A 25,595-nucleotide genomic window follows, 5' to 3' on the forward strand; every position below is an offset into this window, starting at 1 on the left:
CCTCCCATCTATACCCTCAGCCCAATTTTTTATTCTTTATTTTGAAATGGCATCTGAGGGTCTCGCTAAGTAGCTGAGGCTGTCCAGGAACCCCGATCCTCCTGTCTCAGCCTCCCAAATGCTGGCATTACAAGCATTTGCCACCACCCCCGGTGGTCATGTCTCATTTAACATCTGACAATTACCTAGAACCTAACTATGAGGTAATTCAGCATTTGTTAAAATCATCTGCTTTAATGAACTTAGGTTTTTTTTGTGTGTGTGATACTGGAGCGTGAACACAGGGATGTTCTACCTCTAAGTTACACCCTCAGCCCTATTTATTATTTATTTTTGGCACTGGGGATTGAACCTAGCACTGTTCTACATCTAGGCTACACCTACAGCCCTTTAATTTTTATTTTGAAGAGGGTGTCCCTAAATTGTTGAAGATGGCTTAGAACCTGCGATCTTCCTGTCTTAGCCTCCTAAACATTGGGATTATAGGCATGGGACATCACATCCGGCTCTATTTTATTTCTTACTTTGAAATGGGGGGGTCCTCACTAGGTTGCTGATGTTGGCCTCGAACCTGCAATCCTCTACCTCGGCCTCCGATGTACTGGGATTACACGCATGCACCAAGGAATTCTTAAGAATTCCCGTGAAGTGTTCAAATCCTTCAAATGTGGTACAGGTTGCTGAAATTTAGTAGTACTTATTTTGCAGTTTAGAAAAGTAGGAGGCTTGGCTGGTGGTGATTACTAGCTCACACGCTTGTAATCCCAGTACTTGGGAGGCTGAGACAAGAGGATTGGAGTTCCTGGACAGCTTCAGCTACTCAGTGAGGCCCTCCGCAACGTAGTGAGAACCTGTTTTAAACTGAAAAAACAAAATAGAGCTGGGGGTGTACCTCGGAGGTAGAATGCCCGAGTTCAACCCACGGCACTACAAAAAAGAAAAAATTAGGCTTCAAACTCGGAAGTCACCAGTCCTTCGGGATTAAGCCACCCAGTCTAAACTGGTTCCTTTGTCCAAGTTCCTAAAGGGGAAGCTCGACGGCCGACTTCAAACCAGCGACCAGGTGGAGTACTGAAACGCGGGATCCTTCCCCAAATTCGGCAAAACCCACAGGCCGCTGACCCGGGCGGCGCCTCGGCGCGATGGCGGGGCGGGGAGCCGCCTGTCCGGGCGCCCAGACCCTCCCCGGCCCGCACGCCCCTACCTGGCGCCAGGCGAGTCCGCGTCCGCGGCTCCAAGCAGCGCCGCCGAGCCCCAGGGTGCGCAGCCCACCGCCGCCTCTCCAGCCGCCGCAGGAACCGCAGCGCCGCCCGCGACCCGGAAGTGCTCGCGGAGCCGGAAGTGGCCCCGCGCCGTCCGAGGCCACGCCCACAGCCACGCCCACCGCGGGAGGGGCGCTCCGGATGCGCGGGAGAAGAGACCCGACACTCGGCGTTTGCGGGGCGTGGTAGCGTGCGCCGCGCGGGTAATCCCGGTACTTGGGAGGCTGAAACAGGAGGATCGCAGGTTCGCTTCCAGCCTGAGCAATTTAGTGAGACTGTTTCCAAATAAAGAATAAAATAGGAGCCAGGCGTGGTGGCGCACGCTTGTAATCCAGCATTCGGGAGGCGGAGACCGGAGGATCGCGGTTGGTGGACAGCCTCGGCCCTCTGCGACTTAGTGAGACCCTGGCTCAAAAAACAAATACAAAATAGGGCAGGGGGTGTAGCTCGGAGGTCGAATGCCCCTGAGTTCCATCCCCATCCCACCCCACAAAAAGAATAAAATAGGGTGGGGGTTGTAGCTCAGAGGGAAAATGCCCCTGGGTCCAATCTTCAATGCCACACAAAGTATGCCTAGGTCGTGTTCAGGGGAGCACAGAATACCTTGCAATACTACATTGAAGACAAATTCTGAAGATTGTTACTGTGCCAGTATTGGAAGATTGCCCCGGTATTGGTTTCCAATAAAAATGTAAAAGATTAGAGCCTGGGTGCTAAGCAACTCCAGGCAAGCAAGCAAGAAAGAAAAAACAAAAGGACCATTACACTCTAAAACTCACCGTCCCCTCCTTTTGCCCTATTTTTAATCCATGGTAAGAATGTAGTAAGCCTAGCCTGGCACATCGTAAAAGCTGCGGCGATAGTAAGAGCCTTGTGCCCTGCCCTGAAAGGTTACACACCACTGCACTGGCTGTGATTAGGGCCTGTTTCCCCATTTCCCTCTGCGACCAGGTCTTGGTATGCAAGATGCAAGCTGTAATTGGTGCCTGTTTCTCTATTTTCCTTTGTGATCTGGCCTTGATGTGCAGGATGTAAGCCCAGTATGTTCCTTCAAGGCACCACCAATTAACAAGGAACTGATGCAGCAGAGGTAGGAAAAGCTAGTTTTAGCAAGTACTCCACCAGCAACAAGATAATACCACTGGCCCCAAAAGAGTTGCTAGCGCGGGTGTTCCGGGACCACTCATATGAACACACCAATGGGAAACTTTGAGGCTGGGGTCGGTCAGAGGAGAGCTGAAATCCCACCTCCAGGTTCTCCAGTGTGCCTGAGCGGAACGCTGCCTTCCTTCTCCTATTTCCTACTGACTTTGTAATCATAATTTTTTTTACTACCACCGAGCTACTTATTAGTTTTTCTCTGTTCAGCAAATTTACTTGACTAGAGGAAAAGAGCCTACACCACCATTACAAATTGGTAACACCATTCAAAATAGGGCTGCAATTAATTTAGCCTGGCAAGCTTTTAGTTTTAGATTTTCAACGTGGGAGAATCTGCATTTAAAACCTATGCCTAATATCCACGTGAAAAAAACTTCAGTTAATTCCTGTAGCTCTCAATCAAGGTGTGTGGTATAGTGGGATTAAATGCTGCAGTTTTGTAATCTCATCTTTGGATTTCCTTACTGAATTAAAGTAATTCTAAACAGGAACACAAAATTTGATTGCAATTTACATTATGTTAAAACTTGAAGCAGGTTGAACTGGTCACCTTTCAAAGAACACGAACTACAGAAAGAGCAGCAGTAAGAGTCAAAGTCTGAAATTATTTGAAGGTTCATTAGATAATGTAGAAATTCGGTAGCACAAGAGAAAGATGTGATAAAATGAAGCAAAACAAGTTTTCCAATTAATTTATTTAAAGTCATTAACGTTGCAAACTATAATGTGCAACAAATCAGGACACAAGTTATTGTATTCCTAACAGGTCAAAGGAAAAGAAAAGATTGCATCTCCTTAGTAAGCCATGAGTAACCAATCCTTGTTTCTCCTACCTGGACCACAGCAACATCTTTTACACATACACCAAAGTTGAGTTTCTCACACTGAATTGATAGTACTAGGCTAGTGAACATCATCTTAATAGCAAAAAGGTCACACTAAATGACAGGATGTGAACTTGTGATGGAAACATTTTTGGAATACATATCAAAGTGCATTAGTGTCTAAAAACCTGAATTGTTCCATGAATAGTGCCCTAAGGGCTGCACAATCACTAATCATTTTGTAAATGATTAAAAAAAAAAACAAACAACAAACCACTAAAGGACTTCACAAAGTACATATTCAAAAAGTACAGTGAAATTTATTTTAGGTGTTAATGTTATTTTCCAAATTCACATTCACATTCCTGAATGTGAAAGTGTTAAATTAAAAAAAAAATTATTGGAAAATGTTAAATTTCAAATGCAAATGTTTTAACCTCTTGTGCAGTTTTTTTTTGGTGGGGGGGGGGGGTAACTGGGATGGGGCCCAAGGGCAGTTCACCTCTGAGCCATACTCTCAGCCCTTATTTATTTGCAGTACTGAAGATTGAGCCCAGGAGCATTCTCCCTTTGAGCTACACCTTCAGTCCTATTTTTTCCTTTATTTTGAAACAGGGTCTCACTAAGTTGCGGAGGGCCTAAGGAGCTGAGGCTGGTCTCAGATCTGTGATCCTTCTGTCTCAGCCTCCCAAGGACTGGGATTAAAAGTGTGCACAGCCACACCCAGCTTTTTTTTTTTTTTTTTTTAAAAAAAACAGTGTCTTACTAAGTTGTTGAGGCTGTCTCAGCCTCTCAAGTACTGGGATCACAGACATTCACCACCAGGCTCCACTTGTACATGTTTTGTAAGGCAGTCAGTTTTCTAAGCCAAGAGCTTAATATCATTCTCTACTCATTTCAAAGAACCTTTGACTTAAGTCCTATATGTAAATTTTTCATGGCATTTAAAAATTTAGTTCTCGCTGGGTGTGGTGGTGTACACTTGTAATCCCTGCGCTTGGGAGGTTGAGACTGGAGGATCGTGCAGGCTTGAAGCCAGCCCCTGCTGGCTTAAGAGACCCTGTTTCCAAATAAAAAATACAAATTAGGTCTGGGAGTGTAGCTCAGAGGTAGAAGGCCCCTGAGTCCCATCCCCAGTACTACCACCAAAAAAAAAAAGTTCTCAAAACATAATTACAAGGAAGGTTATGCGTAGTTGCAACAAACTAATTTTTAGTGTCACTCCTTACTGTTCAACAAATTATTTTCAATGACTATTTAGGACTTTAAAGTTCCATTATTGAGCCAACCCAATGATCTGATTCTAAATTGCAACAGAAACTCAAGAAGGGGAGGGGGCGTGAGGGCTTCTCTAGGTGGTTATTTTGTACTAGCTTAGAATGTTCAGTAGATAATACCCTACACTTTCCTCCCTAGTTGGTCTTTTTTTCTTTTTTTGGCACTGGAGACTGAACCCAGGGCCATTCTACCTCTAATCTATATTCCTAACACAATTTAATTTTTACTTTGAAACAGGGTCTCCCTAGCTTGATGAGTCTCATTGCTTGCTAAGGCTGTTCTTAAACCTGCAATGCTGCTGCCTCAGCCTGCAAAGTACTGGGATTACAGACATGCGCCAACACACCTGGCTCTAGTTGGTATTTTCATGCAATATAAGTTAACTTTCTTAGAAACAAGCTACACAACTCCTACCCCCTATGACAAGATAAATCTAACTGCAAAATAGTTAAATTATTGCTTACTTATTTGGTACTGGCGATTGAACCCAGAGGCATTCTACCTCCAAGCCAGACTACCAGCCCTTTTTAAATTATTTTTGTTTTAAAAGACTCTCTCCTTAGGTTGTGGAGTCTTGCTAAATTGCTGAGGCTGGCATCAAATCTGAGATTCTCCTGTCTCAGCCTCCCAAGTACTGGGATTACAGGCATGCGCCACAACACCAGGCAATGGGCTTACTTTTTTTTTTTTTTTTTTTTTAGTGTATTTCCTCTTATTTCCCTATTTCTAAGGTTTGTGATCTATTTTTCAAATATCCATACAGCGTGGAGAAAATGGGATTGCAAACAATAGTGTAGCCAAGCTCCTGTCGGCCTATCTCTGGCTTCCATCTGATCAAGCAATGTTAACAATTACAATTTTCTGCTAACAGCATGGGAAGAAGGCTGCAGGTACCTTTGCAGGTATCTTTGTTTTTGGTACTGGGGACTGAATCCAGCAGCATTCAAGCTCTGAGCTACAGTCCTAGCCCTTTTTATTTTGAAAACAAGGTCTAAGTTGAGGGTCTTGCTCAATTGTTAAGGCTGACCCTGAAACTACAATCCTCCTGTCTCAGCCACCCAAGACTGAGATTACATACCCGGCTGTCCTTACATACATCAAAAAACTGGAATGTTCTACTTACTAGCTATTTACCAACTGGAAAAAATCTAAAAAAAGCCACTTCTGCATTAAATCTAACATTTTTTCAGACTCTGTGAACACTCACATACACGGCCAAATAAAACGTTGGCTCTTTGGAAGAAGTCTATCAAGCAGCAGACCCCTTACTTTTTTAATCCTGAAATTGCAGTTGAAGAAATTCTATGTCCCTGTTAATTAGCAGATTGCAGTATTCAGTGCAGTTACTAGTGATATCTCTCATGAGTACATTAATGTTTACCAACCATGAAAAAGGAAATAATATTCTTAAACTTTAATTTTATAAGCACTCTAATTGCTAACCCACTTTGTTCAACTTGGCTGCTATAAAAAAAGACAAAGAAAGCAAAGGAAAATACAAACTCTCACTACAGGGTTTAGCATTTCTCTTTCAATCCACGGTCTCCTTACTCACATATTATGTGTAGCCTACAGGTTTTCCTGCTGAATAATATAAAAAATGGTAATACCAGCTGCCATAGGTAACACTTCCTTTAAAACTACAATCCTCCTGTCTCAGATTAGTGGCATATTAGACAACAGCCAAGTCTTTATTCTTTCTGAAGTTTTTCTTGTTCTTTTCAACTACTCTGGCTAGACTCTATTTAGAAATCATCTTTCTTCGTTTCTTTCCTCCCCCTTGAGTTGAACACCATTATACTGCTTAAATGTGGGGTCACTAAGACATCTTTCCTTGGTGTTTGCTTAGCAAAATGATCAAAATGAATGTAGGGTCAAATTACTTCTTGTGGTAGGAACAGAAACACTGAATTAAACCAGTTACATAAGATGCATTACCCTAGAAGAAAGACAAAATAATAATTATATGTACTTTCATCCTAATTAGCAACGTAAAATAAAATTGAATATGGAAAAGTATTATATAATTACATATTACAAATAAAATTAACAAATGTTTTTTTCCTAACTTACGAGGTACTAGTCTTGGGTATGAAACATTTATTGTGCGTATATCCCTATACCAGATACCCTTAAGGCAATTTGAAGCAGGTGTCCTAGCTGGGCATGGTGGCACATACTTGTGATCTCAGTACTTGGGAGGCTGAGACAAGAGGATTGCAGGTTCTTGGCCAGCCTCAGCTACTTAGTGAGGCCCGACGTGACTTAGTGAGACCCTGTTTCAAAATGAGGAATAAAAATAGGGCTGGAAGTGTAGCTTGAAGGTAGGTAGCAATTCAAAGCACATCCCTTTCATTTTAACTCAAGGATTATCATTGTTCCCTCTGAACTTTGATGTACTGACAGAATATAGGCTACTTCTATTTTTAGAAAGACATCATTTTTAAGCCAGGCATAGTGGTGCAAGCCTGTAATCTGTTCTTGGAAGGCTGAGACAGGAGGATACCAGGTTCCAGGCCAACCTCAAGAATTTAAGAGAGGCCCTGAGCAATGTAGTGAGACCTTGTTTCAAAATGAAAAATAAAAAAGGACTGGGGGTGTAGCTTAGAGGTAGAATGCCCCTGGGTTCCAACCCCAGTACCAAAAAACAAAGACAGCACTTTTGCAACAAGCTGTAACTATACTTAAGAATAACTACAGAGCTGGGCGTGATGAAGGCTGAGACAGGAGGACTGTGGATCCTGGACAACCTCAGCTACTTAGTGAGGCCCTTTGACTTCAGTGAGACCCTGTTTCAAAAGAAAGAATAAAAAAGTAGGGCTGGAGGGTGTAGTTCTGAGGTAGAATGCCCCTGGGTTCCATCCCCAGTACTGCATTAAAAACAAACAAACAAAAAAAAAAAAAACAAAACCACACACACAAAAGAAAAGTTAATAAACATAATGAAGAGGTGAAATTATTCCTTATATTTTTTGTAACTGAATAGCTACATACTTAGTGTGGTAAAAAACAATGTTAAAAAGCTCAGTCCATTTGAAGAAGATAAAGACAAACAGATGAAAGACTTTAAAATTACAATAAAATTCAATATATTTACTCATAATTCTCATATGGTAAATTCTGAAAGAATGCCTAAGTGGTTATGACTAGTTTATTTCTTTTGGTTTAATACACTGTAATGACTTTAGTATGAGATCTACCTATAGCTACTGGAATCCAAGTCGAGAGGCTGCCGAGGAATAGTTCATCCAAGGAATCCTCCAGCATCTCCCAGAACTGATTTTAAATTAGCATGCAAAGTTTATGACTGAGTAGGACAAAAAGTAAAGGTCAATTCCCTTTTGTAACAGACACTTTACACCAAAAATGACAACAGTAAAAGCCATGTGTTCAGAATAGGAAAGAGTAAGTCTTATAAGCTTAGCTCACATCCACTGAATTTTGCTATTCTAGGCTTCTATTTTGTAAAATAACTTATAGGAAGGGCTGGATAGTACGACTTTCAAATATGGAGGGCATTAATTGTACTAAATGTGTGTGTATGGGACTCAAGTATAGAACACAATACTTAACCAATTTGTGTTTTTAGAATCATTTTATGGGTAATTAAGCTCTGTCTGGAGGCACAAATACAATTTACTTCAATGTAAAGCTACTTACCAAATGAAACTAGAAGCTTACATGCTTGTATCAAATATTTCATCCCAAACAGCACAATATAATGATGCTCTAAGACTTATAAAATTAACCTAAATTATAGTATTGTCAAGCATGATTCAACAAAAACTTGAATGCACATATCTGACTAGGTCAAACTACTATGAGTTCAAATAATTGACATGGAAGTATTTTGGTAAAGTGCCCACAGTGAGAGCAGTTTAAAGACCAGCCCGTTTCTACAGAAGAGGGTGTGACAGCAAATACCTAACACATTCTCTGCAGTTCTACAAAGCACTCACACACATTCAGGGAAGCAATACCCTGGACACATACCTTATTTCACATCAGTGAACAAATCCAAGATTTTTGTAATAGCTCTGACTTTGGGCCAGAAGACAAAATATCCCGTATATACATATATACAAACACCAACTTCTAGCCTCTTAAATTTCTAGTTCTAAAAATGGCTTTTTGACCTGTTTTTAAAAAGAAAAATCTGTACAATGCACTTGCATTTGAACTTGTAAATTAAGAAATAACATATGTTAAGTGAGAAAATGCTGGGGATGGTACTAATCTAGTTTATGTACATGATCTTTGGGTATTTGTGAGAGTCAGTTCAACTGTCCCTTGCTTTAGAGCAACTTAATTTTAAAGTTACCCAGGAAATGTATCCAACCATTTACAGAAACAAAAATTGTAACATGTACATTATAAAACCATGGCCTTATTTACTTGCCTATTCCTCCACAATAGGTATACATTAAAAAATATTGCTCAAAAACATAAAAATATATATTATTTCTTTCTTTTGCCATTTATGCATATAAATACTTTACTGAAGATGCATCATTCAATAAACATGAAAAATTGCTTTATATAAAGTATAGTTCTTTGCTGTTTAGCAATATAAAATATAAGATGATTACAATTAGCTATTAAAAAGCTAAATTCAAGAGATTTGCAAACCAATCCAGCAGTGAACAGTCCCTTATACAAAAATCCATTAAGAAGAAGTCGAGTCAGTTCTGCAGCAGATTACATAAAAACACACGCCAGTGCGTGCCCTCCAGATGGGAGCTGCTCCTGGAGCACCTTCTTCAGTCTGCTTTGGACAAGATGCCAAACTTACTGTTCACTTTTCGGTTCATCTTGTTTTCCATTAAGCTCTTGATCAACTCTGTTGAATGAAAAATATAGATAAGACACTAGCAACTGAAGAACTTTCTAAAAAATAACTACTTTTAGCATTGAATATTATTCTATTATAAAAACAAAGCTTTGCAAAGAAGCAGACACAGTAAAGACGACCAGTTTCCCAACCACAAAAGAGAAATTTTAAAGGCAGGACAACGCTGGCAAGAAATGTGATTGTAGTTTCTTTAAAGATTATAAAACACCTTACATACAAACACATACAAGCTTTCTTAAAAGTTCATGTTGTAGTGTTGCTGCAGTAGGAATCCAAAGTGCTAAGAGACTGGCAACAGGAAAAACAATTCCCTCAAAGGTTAATCTCTTAAACTGAAATATGCAACTGCCACAAAAGCCACCAATAGTTCAATAATGTTTTTTTTTTTTTTTAAATTCAGCAATCAAATGCCTATAGAAACCTACTTATGCTTGAAACTTAACTGGCACTTTGTAAATATCTTTCATTTATTTTGATAAGAAGCTCCAAGAATTTAACACTCAGAAATAATTAAATGTGCATTAAAAATCTCACTGGAGTAGTGGTGGGCAGAACAAGACACATCGGGATTAGAAGAATCACACAATTACCACATAATTATAGCCAACTCGTAAAGGTAGACAGAGCAACCTATTACTACCAGTTTTAGTAGCTTGAATAGCTGATGTGGGTACATTTAAAGCAGTGTTATGACGTAGGAAGAGCTTTTATATGCGCTTCCATGATCTGATCAGGACCCATGATGGTGATCACGTGAGTATCAGTGAATCAGATCTAAAAGCCCTGGCCTGATGCAAAGCCAGGTTAATATTTTAAGGTCTATTTTACACTGGTATCAGATATTTAAAAGGTACACAGTCCTAATAAGGTATGCAATATACAGCCAATCCTTTCAAGTCTGAAATGACCTGAACTAACACAATGATAATTTTTTATAATTTTTTTTTTTTGGTGGTATTGGGAGTGGAACCCAGAGGCTTTCTACCTCCAGGCTATACTCCCAGACCTTTTTTATATTTTATTTGGAAACAGGGTCTCATTAAGTTACTGAAAGCCTCACTAAGTAGGGGAGGCTGGCTTCAAACCTGTGCGATCCTCCTGTCTCAGCCTCCCAAGCGCAGGGATTACAAGGGGATTACAAGCTTCCACCACCACTCCCGGCCACAATGATAATTTTATTCTTAAACTCTTGTTGAAACATTCTAACAATCCATGTTTGCCTGGCCACAACTGCACCCAGTTTTTTGAAAGAAACACTGGAAACATTAAAAGTACCATACTTCAATACTCATACTTTTGTATCCCCAGAGATGTCATCTTACCTAAGTACCCACACGTGTCTAAGTTTTGGTCTTAAAAAAATAGGGCTGGGGGTGTAGCTCAGAGGTAGAATGCCCCTGGGTTCCACCCCCAGTACCACCAAAAACAAAACAAAACAAAACAAAAACCTTGTCATTCTCAAACTGACAAAGATTTACCAACTTCTTGAAAAACTAACTTCTTAAAAGATATATGTAATGATCCTATTTAAAGTTAAAGCACAAGCTGGGCGTGGTGGCACATGCTTGTAATCCCAGTATTTGGGAGGCTGAGACAAAAGGATTGTACAAGTTCGAAGCCAGCCTCAGCTACTTAATGAGGCTTTCAGCAACTTGGTGAGACCCTGTTTCCAAATAAAATAGAAAATAAATCTGGGAGTGTAACCTGAAGATAGAAAGCCTCTGAGTTCCATCCCCAGCACCAAAAAAAAAAAAAAAAAAAGTTAAAATACAAAACAAAAACCCAGATAAAACATTAGCGATTGTTTTAAAATAGTGCATTTAAATAAAAAGTCTGAGTTCCACTTTTTACTTTTTTTCCCCTCTAGTACTGGATATCGAACCCAGGGACATTCTAACTCCAAGCTACACTGCTAGCCCTATTTTTTATTCTTTATTTTGAAACAGTTTCTCACTAAGTTGGGAAGGGCCTCACTAACTGAGGCTGGCCGAGAACCTGTGATCCTCCTGTCTCAGCTTCCCAAGTACTGGGATTAAAAGTGTGCAAAACCACACCTGGCTTAAGTTCCATGTTTTTCTAATGCCTAGATGATCATGATTATTTTGGTGGTACTGGGGATTGAACCTAGAGGCATTCTACTTCTGAGCTTTTTATTTATTCTTTTTATTCTTTGTGTTGAAACTGTCTCACTATGTTGTTGAGGCTGTCCTTGAATCTGCAATCCTCCTGTCTCAGTTTCTCAAGCACTGGGATTAAAGGCATGTACCACCATGCCCAGCTCCTAAATTACTTTTGACAGCTGATAAAATACTGAGAACTTAAAAAAGGCCAGGTGTGGTGGCACACGCTTATAATCCCAGCATCTGGGAGGCTGACACAGGAGGATCATGGTTCAATGACAGGCTCAGCTACTTAGTGAGGCCCTTGCAACTCAGTGAGACCCTGTTTCAAAGTAAAGAATATAAAAAAAAAAATCTATAATTACAGACTATACTTTTAATTTTAGCCACTTGTCTGGGAAATGCATAATGCTTTAAAAGGGATGAGATATCAGTGTGATCTAAAAATTACTATCCACATCTCTTTGTTAAGTGTTGGTTAAAGTATCATGTAGAACTGTAAAGCGATGATTCTATCATCTATGGTCAATTAAATTCTCATCAACAGAGCTAAATGTGTTCAAAATTAATAATGTTGGCTGGGCGTGGTGGTGCATGCTTGTCATCTCAGTATTTGGGAGGCTGAAATGGGAGGATTGCAAGTTTAAGGCACTCCACAACTTAGTGTGCCTCTGTTTCAAAATAAAAAATAGTACTAGGAGTGAAGGGGGTAGCTCAGTGGTAGAATGACCCTGGGGTTCAATTCCCAGTACCGGAAAAAAAAAAAAAAAAAAAAAAAAAAAGGTTGCAGAAATAAATTACAGTTGGTTCTAACTTAGCTGGACAAAATAATACGTATAAAACTTTCCCCTTGATTCTTACTTACTATTATTACACAGTACTAGGGATTGAACTTAGGGGCATTCTACCTCTGAGCTCTACCCCCAGTCCTATTTTTTATCTTTTATTTTGAAACAGGGTCTTGCTAGGTTGATGAGTCTCACAGTTGCTCATGTTGTCCGTTAACCTGCAATCCTCCTGTCTCAGCCTCCCAAGTACTGGTATTACAGGCATGTACCACCTAGCTGTTTTCCTAATTTGTCAATTAAAAAAAATCTATTAACAAATCAGACCCAAATTCCTACTTTTTTAAATTACCCCTGCCTTTTTCATCTTCTATGCCAAAATATTAACAAGTAATAGTTTGTTATGCTCAAAGCAAGTGTTCAAATTTAATTTAAAATGAAAAGCAAAGTGTTTAACTGTTAAATGTTACATTAAACTTTAAGGTATTTTACATGTAGAATTTGACTGGTTAGCAGGCTATTTAAGCATACAAGGGAATCAATGTTGGTTAGCCAAAGAATATATGCATTGCAAATATAATCATCAACCCCAAGGAAGTATATTGATCCTTTAAAAATTTCAAAACAAAGTAGAGGTTTAAAGAAAATAGTGAAAGCCTTTTAAAAACGACTTGGTATTTCAAATACTCTTCTTAGTAATTTCTTTGGTTTCACCATGGGTAGTGAGGCCAGTAAGAAAGAAGGGGCTTTAATTCCTAATTGGCATTAGATAAGGTATTAAAACAGGGCCAATCAAAGTCACGCAGCACCAGAACTCTGGCTCATCTCTCTTTGGAATGCCGGGGTGTAGTTATATTTACAAGTGCTCTTATCTTTGTCTACACGCTAACCAACTCATAAGAAGAGTTAGTCTGTGCAATGCAATGGACTAGTCTAGATGCAACCCAGTCAAGGTGTGCATATACCTTTTTTGTTTCTTTTTAAACTTTTCTTCTTCATACCTTGGTAGGGAAGAGTTATTTCAGTAAATACACGAGATTAATAAAATTAAAAAATAAATAAACCTCCCCCAACCAAAAGTCAAACAAAGCACACAGTAAAAATAAAGTATATAATTTTGCAGGAAAATCCCAAAATATTTATCACACCATGTAGAAAGTAAAAACTGACTTAATAAATCTGGCTTAGACACTTTAAACGGATTAACCCTCAGATAAACAGAACCAAGAAAACAGCATTGTGATGTTCAGGTATTTATGTTAATCCCTTTATTAGAATAAGTCGTTTTAGATGTTAGATGGAAGAGGCTATGCTAAACAGAACAAATTCGTCACTGTATTACTGTTAGGCTGATTTAAATAGTTTTCTTTAGCAATGTAATTTTTCATTGCCATGATGAGTTTACTCAAAATTTACTCAAAAATTACTCAAAATATACTCAAAAATTACTCAATGTAATTTTTCATTGCCATGATGAGTTTACTCAAATTTGAAGGTCAACATGTTCAAGATTAGAAAATGTTCTTTCAATACAGATCAAGAGGAAAATCAAATCTTAGATTGTAACCAGTCTTTAAAAGTAGAAATTGAATCATAACCAGAAATAGTTTTACCTAGTTCTTCAATTGATAGTCTGATAAAAATGGTGACTTTGGGGGTAAATGTGGAAAATGGCTTCTTCCTCATTTTTTTGTTACAAAAAAAGGGCTATTACAAATATATGAAGTGAGAAAAAAATGATCATTGAAAAATATTACCTCTTGCACATCAAAATATAAAAATCAAATACAACTAAAGAAATAAAACAAAACATACTGTTTTATGCATTCGGGTATGCCAACATATTCCATGGGAACAAGTTCCGCTAGTTCTGCCAAATTAAAGACGTATCTTATTTTTTGGCTGAATTTTGAGCTATGGGAGAAAATAAAAACAATTACCTCAGTATTTCTAATAGAGCAGATAAGAAATTTACACAAGAAAATTTTTTCTATGTCAAGGACTCTCAGAAAATTACCTAATAAATGGTCTTGTAACAGCCAGAAGTGTTCTGATAAACCAAGAAGGATGTACAATGATTAGAGATTTTAAGTTTTTCCGTAACCTGGAGTTAAATATAAAGAAAGTTTAAAAATTTCAACAACAAATTCTAATGCTAAAAGACATGAGTTTATGCAAACTTATACAAAACTGAAAAATGTCACTGAAAAATCTCTCCTATTGCCATGAAATAAGCTATTTTATTTGGTCAAATTGATGTTTGTAGTATCATCATCTATTATTAAATGTCTCTTAGAGCCGGGCGTGGTGGTGCACGCTTGTAATCCCAGCATTCGGGAGGCTGAGACAGGAGGATCGCAGTTCGTGGACAGCCTCAGCTACTTAGTGAGGCCCTTTGCAACTCAGTGAGACCTGGTTTCAAAATAAAGAATAAAAAATAGAGCTGGGTGTGCAACTTGGAGGTAGAATGCCCCTGGGTTCCATCCCCAGTACTGTAAAAACAAAACAAAACAACACCAACAAAAAATGTCTCTTAGTACGCATTTATACTGGTCTTCAGGATTCTGTCAACCAGAGAAAGAGGTCAATACTGGATATAAAAGCAAGCTTTTTGTCAAAACCATGAAAGGAACATGTAGGCAGAGATGACCAAAGAAACAACTGAATCAAATCTAATGTTTATTACTAAAGACTCTAAAAATTTTTACTAAAAATTGAAGGCATTGTCCTTAATAACAATTAAAACTTATTATTTATCATATCATTAAATCTCACATATAAAGTGATCCTATATATATGTGTATATATAAATAGAGATAGATTTAGATATAGATTTATACATCAGAGTTAGCTAATGACAAGTTTGGGTATGGAGAAAAACTTATTAATGGGTCTGAGTTGATTAAACTAATTTGAATTAGCCATGGTAAAAATCAAACCAACTGGAAGATTAAAGTTTTTCCATTAGCATGGAAGAACTAATTCCCAAAATAATGTACTTCTAGAGTTTGTTCCAAAAAATCCCACAAACTACTATCTTTAAGAAACATAAAACATGCTAAGTAATATAAGTAGGCAAAACTAAAACAGGAATGTATTGTTTTCAATTTTTTCCCAAGACACTGTAGTTAAGTGTCCCAAATGTTATGAGGGAAAGCAAGAGCAATCTTGCCAGGCGTGGTGGGCGCTTCTAATCCCAGTACTGGGGAGGCCGAGAGAGGAGGAGCGCAGGTTTGTGGGCAGCCTCAGCTATGTATAGTGAGGCCCTCCACAACTCACTGAGACCCTGATTCAAAATAAAGAATAAAATAGGGGCGAGGGTGTAGCTTGGAGGTAGAATGCCTTTGGGTTCCATCCCTAGTACCACCACCACCAAAAAAAAAAAAAAGCAATCTCCTATGTTTGTTTTGAATAATTAGTTATTCTTTATAAAAATAGGTCAAAATTAGTTTCCTTTATGATAATTCTAAGATAGTCTTTAGAGAATAGAAACTTATGAAATTAACAAATGTTATTTTAAGAAGTGATATAGTATTTTTTGTTATTGTTTTTGTACTGGGGATGGATCCCAGGGGCATTGTATCTCTGAACCCCCAGCCCTATTTCTTTTTAGTCTTTATTTCTGAAATTGGGTCTCACTGAGTTGCAGAGGGCCTCACTAAGTAGCTGAGGCTGTCCGCGAACCGTAATCCTCCAGTCTCAGCCTCCCAAATGCTGGGATTACAAGTGTGTGCCACTAGACCTGGCTGATACAGTATTTTTTAAGTGGCAACAGAAAATAAAATTTAATCTAATAAAGCCATAGTAAACACATTACCTTCTATCAATCTGCTGATAGCATTTTCTGAGCCATCCGAGACTGGGCATTTTTCTTCGAGTTGTTGCACCATTTAAATAAACTATCATGTAGTTTTCTGCTACTAACAGCTCCAAAGTGCCAATAACATACCTGTCAAAGCAAATTAAGTATAAGTCTTAAGTATCAATGTACAGAATGAAACTAGGTTCTCCAAAGTAAACGATTTTCTATTTTCACCCAATGAAACAAACCACAATTAAAAATTTAAAACTGCATTAGCTTGTATGATGATTATTTAAGACAGTAATATTTTAAATACATACTGAAATGTTGCAGATTAAATGACATGATACCCTGGATCTGTTTCAGAATTATACAGTGGGAAACAGTGGGAACACAATCTAAATTGATTACTGTTGAGGTGGGTAACTGACACATTAAGACTCGATAAACTTCTTTACTGTGTACATCTGAAAGTTTCCCACAACAAAGATCTTACAAACTACATTAACCTGAGAAATAAAATGACTCTTGGGAATGTAAAGAGAACTTAAGTCAAATCATTTATTACATTGGGCTTCTAAGGATAAATGTAACTTAGCCATATGGTTCTGAGGTGAAAGTCACTTCTTTATATTTAATGTGTACACAAAACTAAAATAAGAAAGTTGGAACTGATCATTTAAAATACACCTTTAATTTTTTTTTTTTTTTTTTTTTGTGGTACTGGGAATGGAACCCAGGTGCCTTCTACCTCTGGGCCATACTCCCAGACCTTTTTTTTTCTTTATTTTTGCGGGCCTGGAGGTGGAACCCAGGCACATTTGACCTCTGAGCTATAACCCCTGCCCTATTTTTTTATTCTTTATTTTGAAACCGGGTCTCACTGAGTTGCAAAGGGCCTCACTAAGTAGCTGAGGCTGTCTGCGAACCACAATCCTCTGGTCTCAGCCTCCCGAATGCTGAGATTACAAGCGTGCGCCACTACGCCTGGCCCAGACCTATTTTTTTATATTTTATTTGCAAACAGGATCTAAGTTGCTGAAAGCCTAAGTAGATTAGGCTGGCTTCAAACCTGCTCAATCCTCCTGCCTCAGCCTCCCAAGTACTGGGATTACAAGCGTGTGCCACCATGCCTGGCTTGAAATACACCTTTAATTTTAAAGGTCCAATTTTTTGGTTGAGTTGAAAAATTACAGTTTCATAATGCCAAAGAACAAGGACTTATAAATTCAAAACTGGAATAATTTACACAGCTTAAGTTGACATTTTTCTTTTGTGGTACTGGGTATTGAATCCAGGGACATTCTACCTCTGTGCTTAACCCCAGCCCTATTTTTTATTTTGAAACAGGAGCTCACTGAGTTGTGGAGGATTCACTAAGTTGCTTAGCTTGGCCACAAATCTGTGATCCTCCTGTTTTAGCCGCTCAAGTACTGGGATTATAATAATGTGCCACCACGCCTGGTTAATTTTACTTATTAGCTCAGAATCCTGTCCAAACATTTTAAGATATACTTACTTAAAGAGATTGTCCATCAGGTATCTATAATTAGGTTGACCACTTTCAGGCATAAAACAGACAGCAAACACAACAATGGCATTTAATCCATCCCCATAATATCCTGAAAAAGAAATAAAAGACAAACTCATCAGCCTGATTTTACTCAAGACTTTTCAAAGGCCATTTGTATGGCCAACAGAAAATGACTTAAACTAGCACAGTTAAAAAGCTAGCCATATTTTAACATGTAGGCAAAAACAGTGATATGGTCTAAGCAGATAAAATATCTGAAATAAGACATTTCTTATGCAACTTAATGGTTAAGGTGGATGCTTTCTAAAAGACAGTTCTATATTCAACAATGCCTAACATTTTGTAGCATTTAGGATAAAAAAACCAAGATAATCTCTGATATAATTCTCCATAAGAAAAGTTAAAAATGCGTGTGCATTTGCTATCTTTAGATATTAAGCTATATTCAGTAATATATTTTTTTAAACTGTCATTTCTCTTGTCTTTAAACATGAACTGAAAAAACCCTGAACATTTCAACAACATCAGAATCCTCACTAACTAACTTAATCCCCTGATCATAAAACATTCAAGTCAGCTGGGTGTGATGGTGCATACTTGTAGTCCCAGCATTTGGGAGCATCTTGGTTCTCAGCCAGCCTCAGCTACTTAGTGAGGCCCTTTGCAACTCAGTGAGACCTTGTTTCAAAATAAAGAATAAAAATAAGGCTGGGGGTATAGCTTGGAGGTTTAGAATGCCCCTGGTTTCTATCTTCAGTACCGCAACAAAACAAAACAAACCAACCAAACAACCCCCCCCCCCAAAACGCCACACTTATAAAACATTCAAGTCTGATAATCTAGTAAGATAAAATTCCCTATTTTTCCCCAAGAAAAATAAAATGTTATTTCTGAAAGTTATTACGTTTAAACCATAAGGCAGGCCTCACATCTTGACCAACTAGCTGAATTAATATGTCTGTGGAGGCCCTGGTCCATATTATCCTGTTTTCTTCATTTGAGTAAGATTAAATTAGGCAGAAGAATGTAACTACAAATATTCAAGTGATTTGCTTTCAGATGAATGAAGACTGTAGAAATACGCAGAGAAATAAATGCATTTGGCACAGAGTAAATTAAGTGGAAATGACTCTTATGTAAGAAAAAAAAAAGCCCAATTTGATCCACGAATGTGTTCTGTCCAGTATTAAGATATACAAAAATTTAACATGCTCAATAGAATGAGCTGAGTTTTGATTACCACTAACCTTCTGACACTGTTTACACAGTACCTAGGTAAACTGCTATAAATGGTACAGTTAGATTGACAGGAGTTATAATTGTAGCTTTCTTATTTGACTTGGGAAGAACTAAGATTATCTCTGTATATCCCATAAATATGCAAAGTGGGTGCTCCATAAAATTGTGGAAAGAATTAGTTCTCTATTAAATCTAAATGATTTGTTCAGGGTCTTAAGTAAATAAGAGTTACAGTTTAAAAAGTTTGAGACTTACCAATATCCAAGAAAAAAACTTACGTCCACAGGAGTTTTATTTATAATAGCCCCAAACCAGAAATGACTTACATGCCCATCAAGAGGACAATGGAAGCCGGGCATGGTGGTGCACGCTTGTAATCCCCGCGCTTGGGAGGCTGAGACAGGAAGATCACACGGGTTCGAAGCCAGCCTCAGCTACTTAGTGAGGCTCTCAGCAACTTAGTGAGACCCTGTTTCCATATAAAATATAAAAAAGGTCTGGGAGTATAGCCCAGAGGTAGAAAGCTTCTGGGGTCCACCACCAGTACCACCAAAAAAAAAAAAGTTAAAAAAAAGAGGACAATGGATATGTAAATATGGTTTATTCATGCAATTGAATATTAGCAATAAAAAGGAATAAACTATAGCTGGGCAAAGTGGTACACACCCATAATCCGTGTTACTGGGGTGACTGAAGAATGGAAATCACAAGCTCTAGTCAAGCCTGAGCAACCCAGTAAGACAGTTTCAAAATAAATGAAAAGAGGTGTGGTATTAGCTCAGTAGTAGTAGACCGCTCTGAGGTTCAATCCCCAGTCCAAAAAGAAAACAAATCAAAACAAAAATTCTGGATACATGTAATAAAATGGATAAATCTCAAAAACAGTATGAAGAACTAGAGCTGTGAATACAACTGCTACTATATGATTCTAGTCACATGATACTCGAAAACAGGCAAAACTAATGTCACATGACATTACAGCAGTGGATTCTGGAAAGGTGTATTAGACAATTTTCTGGGACAATGAAAATGTTCTCTATGTTTTGGAGTGTGAGTTATACGTGAACATATATGGTTATATAGGTATTTGCCAAAACTTACTGAACTATATACTTAAGATCACAGTAGATGACCATATATAAATTATAAATGCATACAAAACACAGAAAATAAATCAGTTTTGGTGGTATAGAGACGGGTGAAGGAAGATTTTTTTTTGGTGGTACTGGGGTTCCTGGAAGTCCTTCTACTTCTCGGCTACACTCCCAGACCTATTTTTACATTTTTATTTGGAAACAGGGTGTCCTAAGCCTGCGCGCGCGGCTGGCTTCGAACCTGCGTGATCCTCCTGTCTCTGCCTCCCAAGCGCGGGGATTACAAGCATGAGCCACCACGCCTGGTTTAGGAAGATGGTTTTTATGGCATGTTATTTTGTTCTTTCTGAAATTACTGTAAACATCTTATTAACAAATCTTATTTTTTTGTGGTTACTGGGGGTGGAACACAGGGTCATTCTACCTCCAGGCTATATCATATTTTATTTTTTACAAATAAAAAATAAAAAACAGCCAGGCGTGGTGGTGCACACTTGTAATCCCAGCATTTGGGAGGCTGAGACTGGAGGATCGTGGTTTGTGGACAGTCTCAGTGACTTAGTGAGGCCCTTGCAACTCAGTGAGACCCTGTTTCAAAATATAGAATAAAAAATAGGGCTGTGGGTGTCACTTGGAGGTAGAATGCCCCTGGATTCCATCTTTAATACTGCAACCCCCCCCCCCAAAAGAAAACCCCAAAGAAACAAGGTTTTGCTAAGTTGCTGAGAGGCTTATTAAGTTGCTACGGTTGTCCTTGAACCTGCCATCCTCTAGTTTTAGCTTCCCAAGTATTGGGATTATAGGCATGTGCCACCACACCTAACACATTTGAAAAACCTGTTATGTTCTTTAAATGACACAAGAAATATTAATTATTCTTTTAAAATTATGTAAGATCTCTCAGATTATCTTCTAAAAGCATTTAGATTTCTGATATTGCATTAAAGAAATCTTCAGTTTCCAGTAACTCTACCTCCATGGCTGATAACTCTCTTATAGGGTTCAATCGCCTTCATATCAACCCTGTGGTCCTGTTCTCCAATCCTGAACATACGCCAGCGCCGTCCATCTTCTTTTTCCTCTGCTGCTGTGTATTCAGTAATTGAGCCTTTCCTAATTACTTCAGTAGTTTTGGGTTTTGGAAGATCATCTGTCAACATAAAAGGGTTTGAGTCAAAATTTGTTGTTTTTATAATAAAAATCAAATTTTAAGTTATCCACTTTACTATCTGGATTATCATTAGTCGATTAATTAAATTTTGAGACAGGGTCTCACTCACTACATTGCCCAGGTTGGCCTCATGCTCCTGGCTCAAGCGATAATCCTGCCTCAGCGAATAGCTGGGACTACAAGTGTATGCTTCCCTGCTATTCAGAGAATTTTTGTTATATATCTTTGGAATTTGAAACATTCTCCCATAACACAGGAAAAGGCTTGCTCTTAATATGAAGCCATTTATGTATATCCTTCAATTCAGAAAAATTTCTAGAGCCATCAAAATCTTACTACATTGGACCCAAAATGCTTTTCCAGATTTGTTTATGATAGTTACTACTAGCGGTTACTTTAAGTAACTATCTGAGAGCCAATTTTTTTTTAGCACATCAATTAATTCCCCCAAATTATAATACCAGATAGAAAGTAGTTAACTACTCATTGATCATTTCTCATTTGATCAGTCTCATAAAGCAGAAATGTATTTATAATATTCTGAAGAAGACATGCAAAAGTCCATTTAAACTAACATAGTGAAAGCATAAGCATCAACGATTAGGTGTAATTTAAGTTTCATGATTGCAGTTTAGTTGATCTTTTAATGAAGTAATGATTTAAAAATTTTTAGTGTCATAGTCCTTACCCAAAAGATGGGGGAAGGGGAAACCTACTGCATGTTAGTTGTTCCAAGACAAAGCTGTTAACGGAAAATATCCTTCCCGGAAATGACTACAGCAGCATTAAAGAAAGAAGAGACAAAACACATAGGCAGAAAACTATTTCAGTATCTTTATAAAATACTGTTTATTACTGGACCATTTATTGAACCAGTAAAACTAGGAAGAAAAAAAAGAACAAAAGATAGACATGTAACTTTATGATAGATAAAATAACCTAATGCTATACGCTGCTTTGAAGTAAAAATCACTTTAAGAATACAATACATATATAAAAATTGTTAACTATATGAAAGTATTACAGACAGCACTTACTAATTCAAGAAAGCATGCAAAGCAAAATACATGCCAATTCCTTTGAACTCAAAATAATTAAAATGGTAACTACGAAGTTTAGAGGCTGAGAGTGTACATTCATTCAAGCTGGCCATTGCACAAAGTGGAGAAGTGTCAGGCAAACTGGCTTAAATAAAAAACCACCCCTCCCCAATCTCCCTTTGGAACTCCTTCTCCAAACTTTCAGTAGTTCCCCTATGTTATACGTCTTTTCAAAGGTTTTTCCCCTTACTTAACCAACTGAAAAGGAGGATGTTATAATCATCAGGCACTATTTTGGGGAACTAAGAAAAAAAATTATGAAAGTTAGACAAAAACAGCCACCTGTATTAATTTAGTATAAAGAGTTTTGTAAACCACAGATACTCAAGTGTTTGCAGAATTTTCTACCTTAGTAACAAATATCTGAATATTTATAAAGAATAACATTTTAAACAAAATCCCATTAACATACTGATTTTAGTAGACTTCATGGTCAAATTTTAAGGTTCCTCAATTATCCCAATTTTCCTAAATAGAATGCAACTGTAAAAAACATGTCCCCGTTGTAAAGACAAACATTAACAAAGATCAGATAAGTAACGGTGAAACAGTTACCTTCCCACTCAAACTCATTACTGTTCTCTGATGTTGTGTCTAAGCCATCTAAGTCAATCTCCCCACTCTCGTCCAAATCATCAGACAACACAGAGCCATCACTAGGATCCAGTGTCAGGCTAATATCTGGAGCTATCAGTTTCTTTCTCACTTTATTTCCATTAATTTCTAGTGTGCCTGGAAGTGGGAAACAAAAGAAAAAAATATATCAGAAGGAATGCTCAGATGCTCAAGTTGAATAAGAGAAATATTTTAGTCACTTCATTCCTGAGAAATACATTAAACAAAATTCTAAGGCACTAATTTACAAAATTCAGAATATGATTACTATTGCTCTTATATTCTTGGCAAGAGATCAATGAGGTATTAATGGTAATCTCCTCCCACTCTTAAAAGTTTCCAAAACCAACGGTAAGTTTTTGAAAGGTTAAATTCTTTGTGTTTCAAAACTGCTCTGTTCAATGCCCAATTTATTTTTTGGCCCCCTATGACAGAATAAAAGGTGTTTCTTTTATCTTCTGATAAAGAAGTATGTTTAAAAATAATACAAAGTCCACTGAAAATAAAAGTAACAAGTTCTTACCAGGCTGGCTCTCTGGTCCAGTTACACCTAGTACATCTGCTTCAATACTATCATCTTCCGGTAAAGGTCTAGAAGACACAAACATATTCTTTACCCAGAAATTAAAGCAAAAATCAGTTCAAAGATCTATTAAAATATAACTTCTAGTCACATGTGGTGGTGCATGTGAGGCCCTCTGCAACTTAGTGAGACCCTGTTTCAGAATAAAAAATAAAATAGGGCTAAGTGGAGCCAGGCATGGTGGTGCACACTTGTAATCCCAGTACCTGGGAGGCTGAGACAGGAGGATCACAGTCAGCTTAAAGCCTCAGCAAGTAGGGAGACCGTCATCAACCTAGCGAAACCCTGTTTCAAACAAACAAGCAAACAAAAAACCAAAATGCCCTGGGTTCCACCCCAGTACCACCAAAAAGGAAAGAGGGCTGAGGGTATAGATCGAGGTAGAATATCCCTGGGTTAAGTCTCCAGCACCATGAAAAAATAAGACAAAAACCTTACCAGAACAATCATGTGAAAAGCAGAATAAAGCAATGTTTCTCAAACTTCATTTACAAAGCACTTGGATTTATATATGTCTACCTAACACATAAAAGTAGACAGAAATTCCTTATGTAACAGTTCTTATGCAAGTATAAGACCTATGTACAATGTGATGTATAAAGTACCATATGAAGAAGCTACTTTTTTTTTTTTTAACTCAGAATGAAAGTATGGTAATGATGGTTACAACTCTGAGTTCAGCACTCCTATTTTATTATTAGCATCACGTGCCATCCTGACTCAGTTCTCCCACCAGCTATCCACATACATCCCAATTGCTGAGATGCCTTAGTGTGTACCAGGATGTCTTCTGACCATTATGGCATGAAAACATTAAGTAAAGTCTGTCTTCTTAGAAGTGTCAAGGTGGCCGGTCAAATGACATATAAGACTCTTGTTTATTTGCCAAGGTTTTTTCTTGGGAAAAAACACCACACAATTAAAAAATTCTTATAGACAAAAACTAAAGACTACTTTTAAAAGCTCCTCAGACCTTAGTTAAAAAACACATCACATTAAAATACTGTTTAAGCTAGGTGTGGCGGCACACACCTGTAATCCCAGTAGTTGGGAGGATGAGACAGGAGGATCGCAGGTTCAAGGACAGGCTAAGAAAGTACTAACCTAGTGAGACTCTGTTTAAAATAAGAAATAAAATCCAGCTGGAAGTTTGGCTCAAAGGTAGAATACCTCTGGATCCAATCCCTAGTGTGAGTGTGAGTGTGTGTGTATATGTGTGTGTGTGTGTGTGTGTCTGTCTGTCTCACACACACACACAGTACTGTTTGTAACAATCATAATTTTGTAACTTAAATAAGCAAAACAAGTGAAAAATTAAAGATCACATGTGTATTTGGAGGGAAAGTAAGATATAAGAAGCCAGCCATGGCAACTTAGTGAGACCTTGTTTCCAAAAAATAAAGGCTGAGGGTGCAGCTCAGAGAATGCCTCTGGGTTCAATCCTCAGCACCACACACATACAAAAAAGATAAGAGAACCATTCTACATGTTAGAAAGGAACTTTCATTTCCTAGTATCATGTGATCACCTTGAAGTACTACTTTTCTTAAAAAGCCCAGTATTCATTAAGTGACATTTGAACACATAAGTCCTGAGGTTGCGCTCTCAATCTGCTCTCACGGAAACGCAGTGCTCACATTGGGAAATCTTCATCTTGCCACTCCTCTTTCAGCTCCACTCCTTCCATTCTCAGCCTGGACTCAATGTCAACTACAGACTCCTGAATATCCAGAGAGCCAATGTCCTGCAAAGAGAGGAAGAGTAACAATAACTTTATTTCCACTTTACTCCTTATCTGCTGAAAAGGTACACAATACCTTAGTCTACACTTTCACCCTATCAATCCTAGAGCTTTTAATTTCAATGGTCTGGTCATAAAACCAATTTATCAGGTCAAAATTTTGTCTATTAAAGAATTAGAACAAGGAAGAAAATATATTCATGGTACATATTATTCTAGTAAGAGAAAGACTGTAATAAAATATTATTAAGTGAGATCACTTGTTTAGAGTTGCATATATGCTCACTGGGTTTCAGGTTGTGATTTAAAATGTCTTTCATACTATAGATTAAATAAAAGATATTGAAGTGGGGCAAGAAATAAAAGTATATAAATATAAGGTTCGAGTATAGTTCATGGCAGTGTTTGCTTAGCATGTGCAAGCCTTGAGTTTG

At 37.9% G+C, this 25,595-nt stretch overlaps 1 protein-coding gene across 6 annotated transcripts; it reads right to left on the reverse strand.

Annotated features, from left to right (window-relative positions):
• Positions 1-9,313: 9,313 nt before the first annotated feature.
• Positions 9,314-25,131, reverse strand: BNIP2 (BCL2 interacting protein 2; the record flags this gene model as incomplete). Of its 6 annotated transcripts, none has more annotated exons than XM_080692644.1 (10): positions 9,314-9,365; positions 13,248-13,283; positions 14,098-14,196; positions 14,300-14,386; positions 16,100-16,231; positions 17,604-17,706; positions 20,925-21,101; positions 22,778-22,954; positions 23,361-23,428; positions 25,058-25,131. In XM_080692644.1, the coding sequence occupies 10 exons, from the start codon at positions 25,105-25,107 to the stop codon at positions 9,314-9,316; spliced, it is 981 nt and encodes a 326-aa protein (XP_080548770.1). The 6 variants fall into 6 exon arrangements, with proteins under 6 accessions (XP_080548770.1, XP_080548765.1, XP_080548767.1 ...); XM_080692639.1 differs by having other exon boundaries at positions 22,778-22,945; positions 25,058-25,107; XM_080692641.1 differs by lacking the exon at positions 16,100-16,231 and having other exon boundaries at positions 25,058-25,107.
• Positions 25,132-25,595: the final 464 nt, after the last annotated feature.

This window comes from Muscardinus avellanarius (assembly GCF_963383645.1).
Source record: "Muscardinus avellanarius genome assembly, chromosome: 3".
Taxonomy (NCBI): domain Eukaryota; kingdom Metazoa; phylum Chordata; class Mammalia; order Rodentia; family Gliridae; genus Muscardinus; species Muscardinus avellanarius.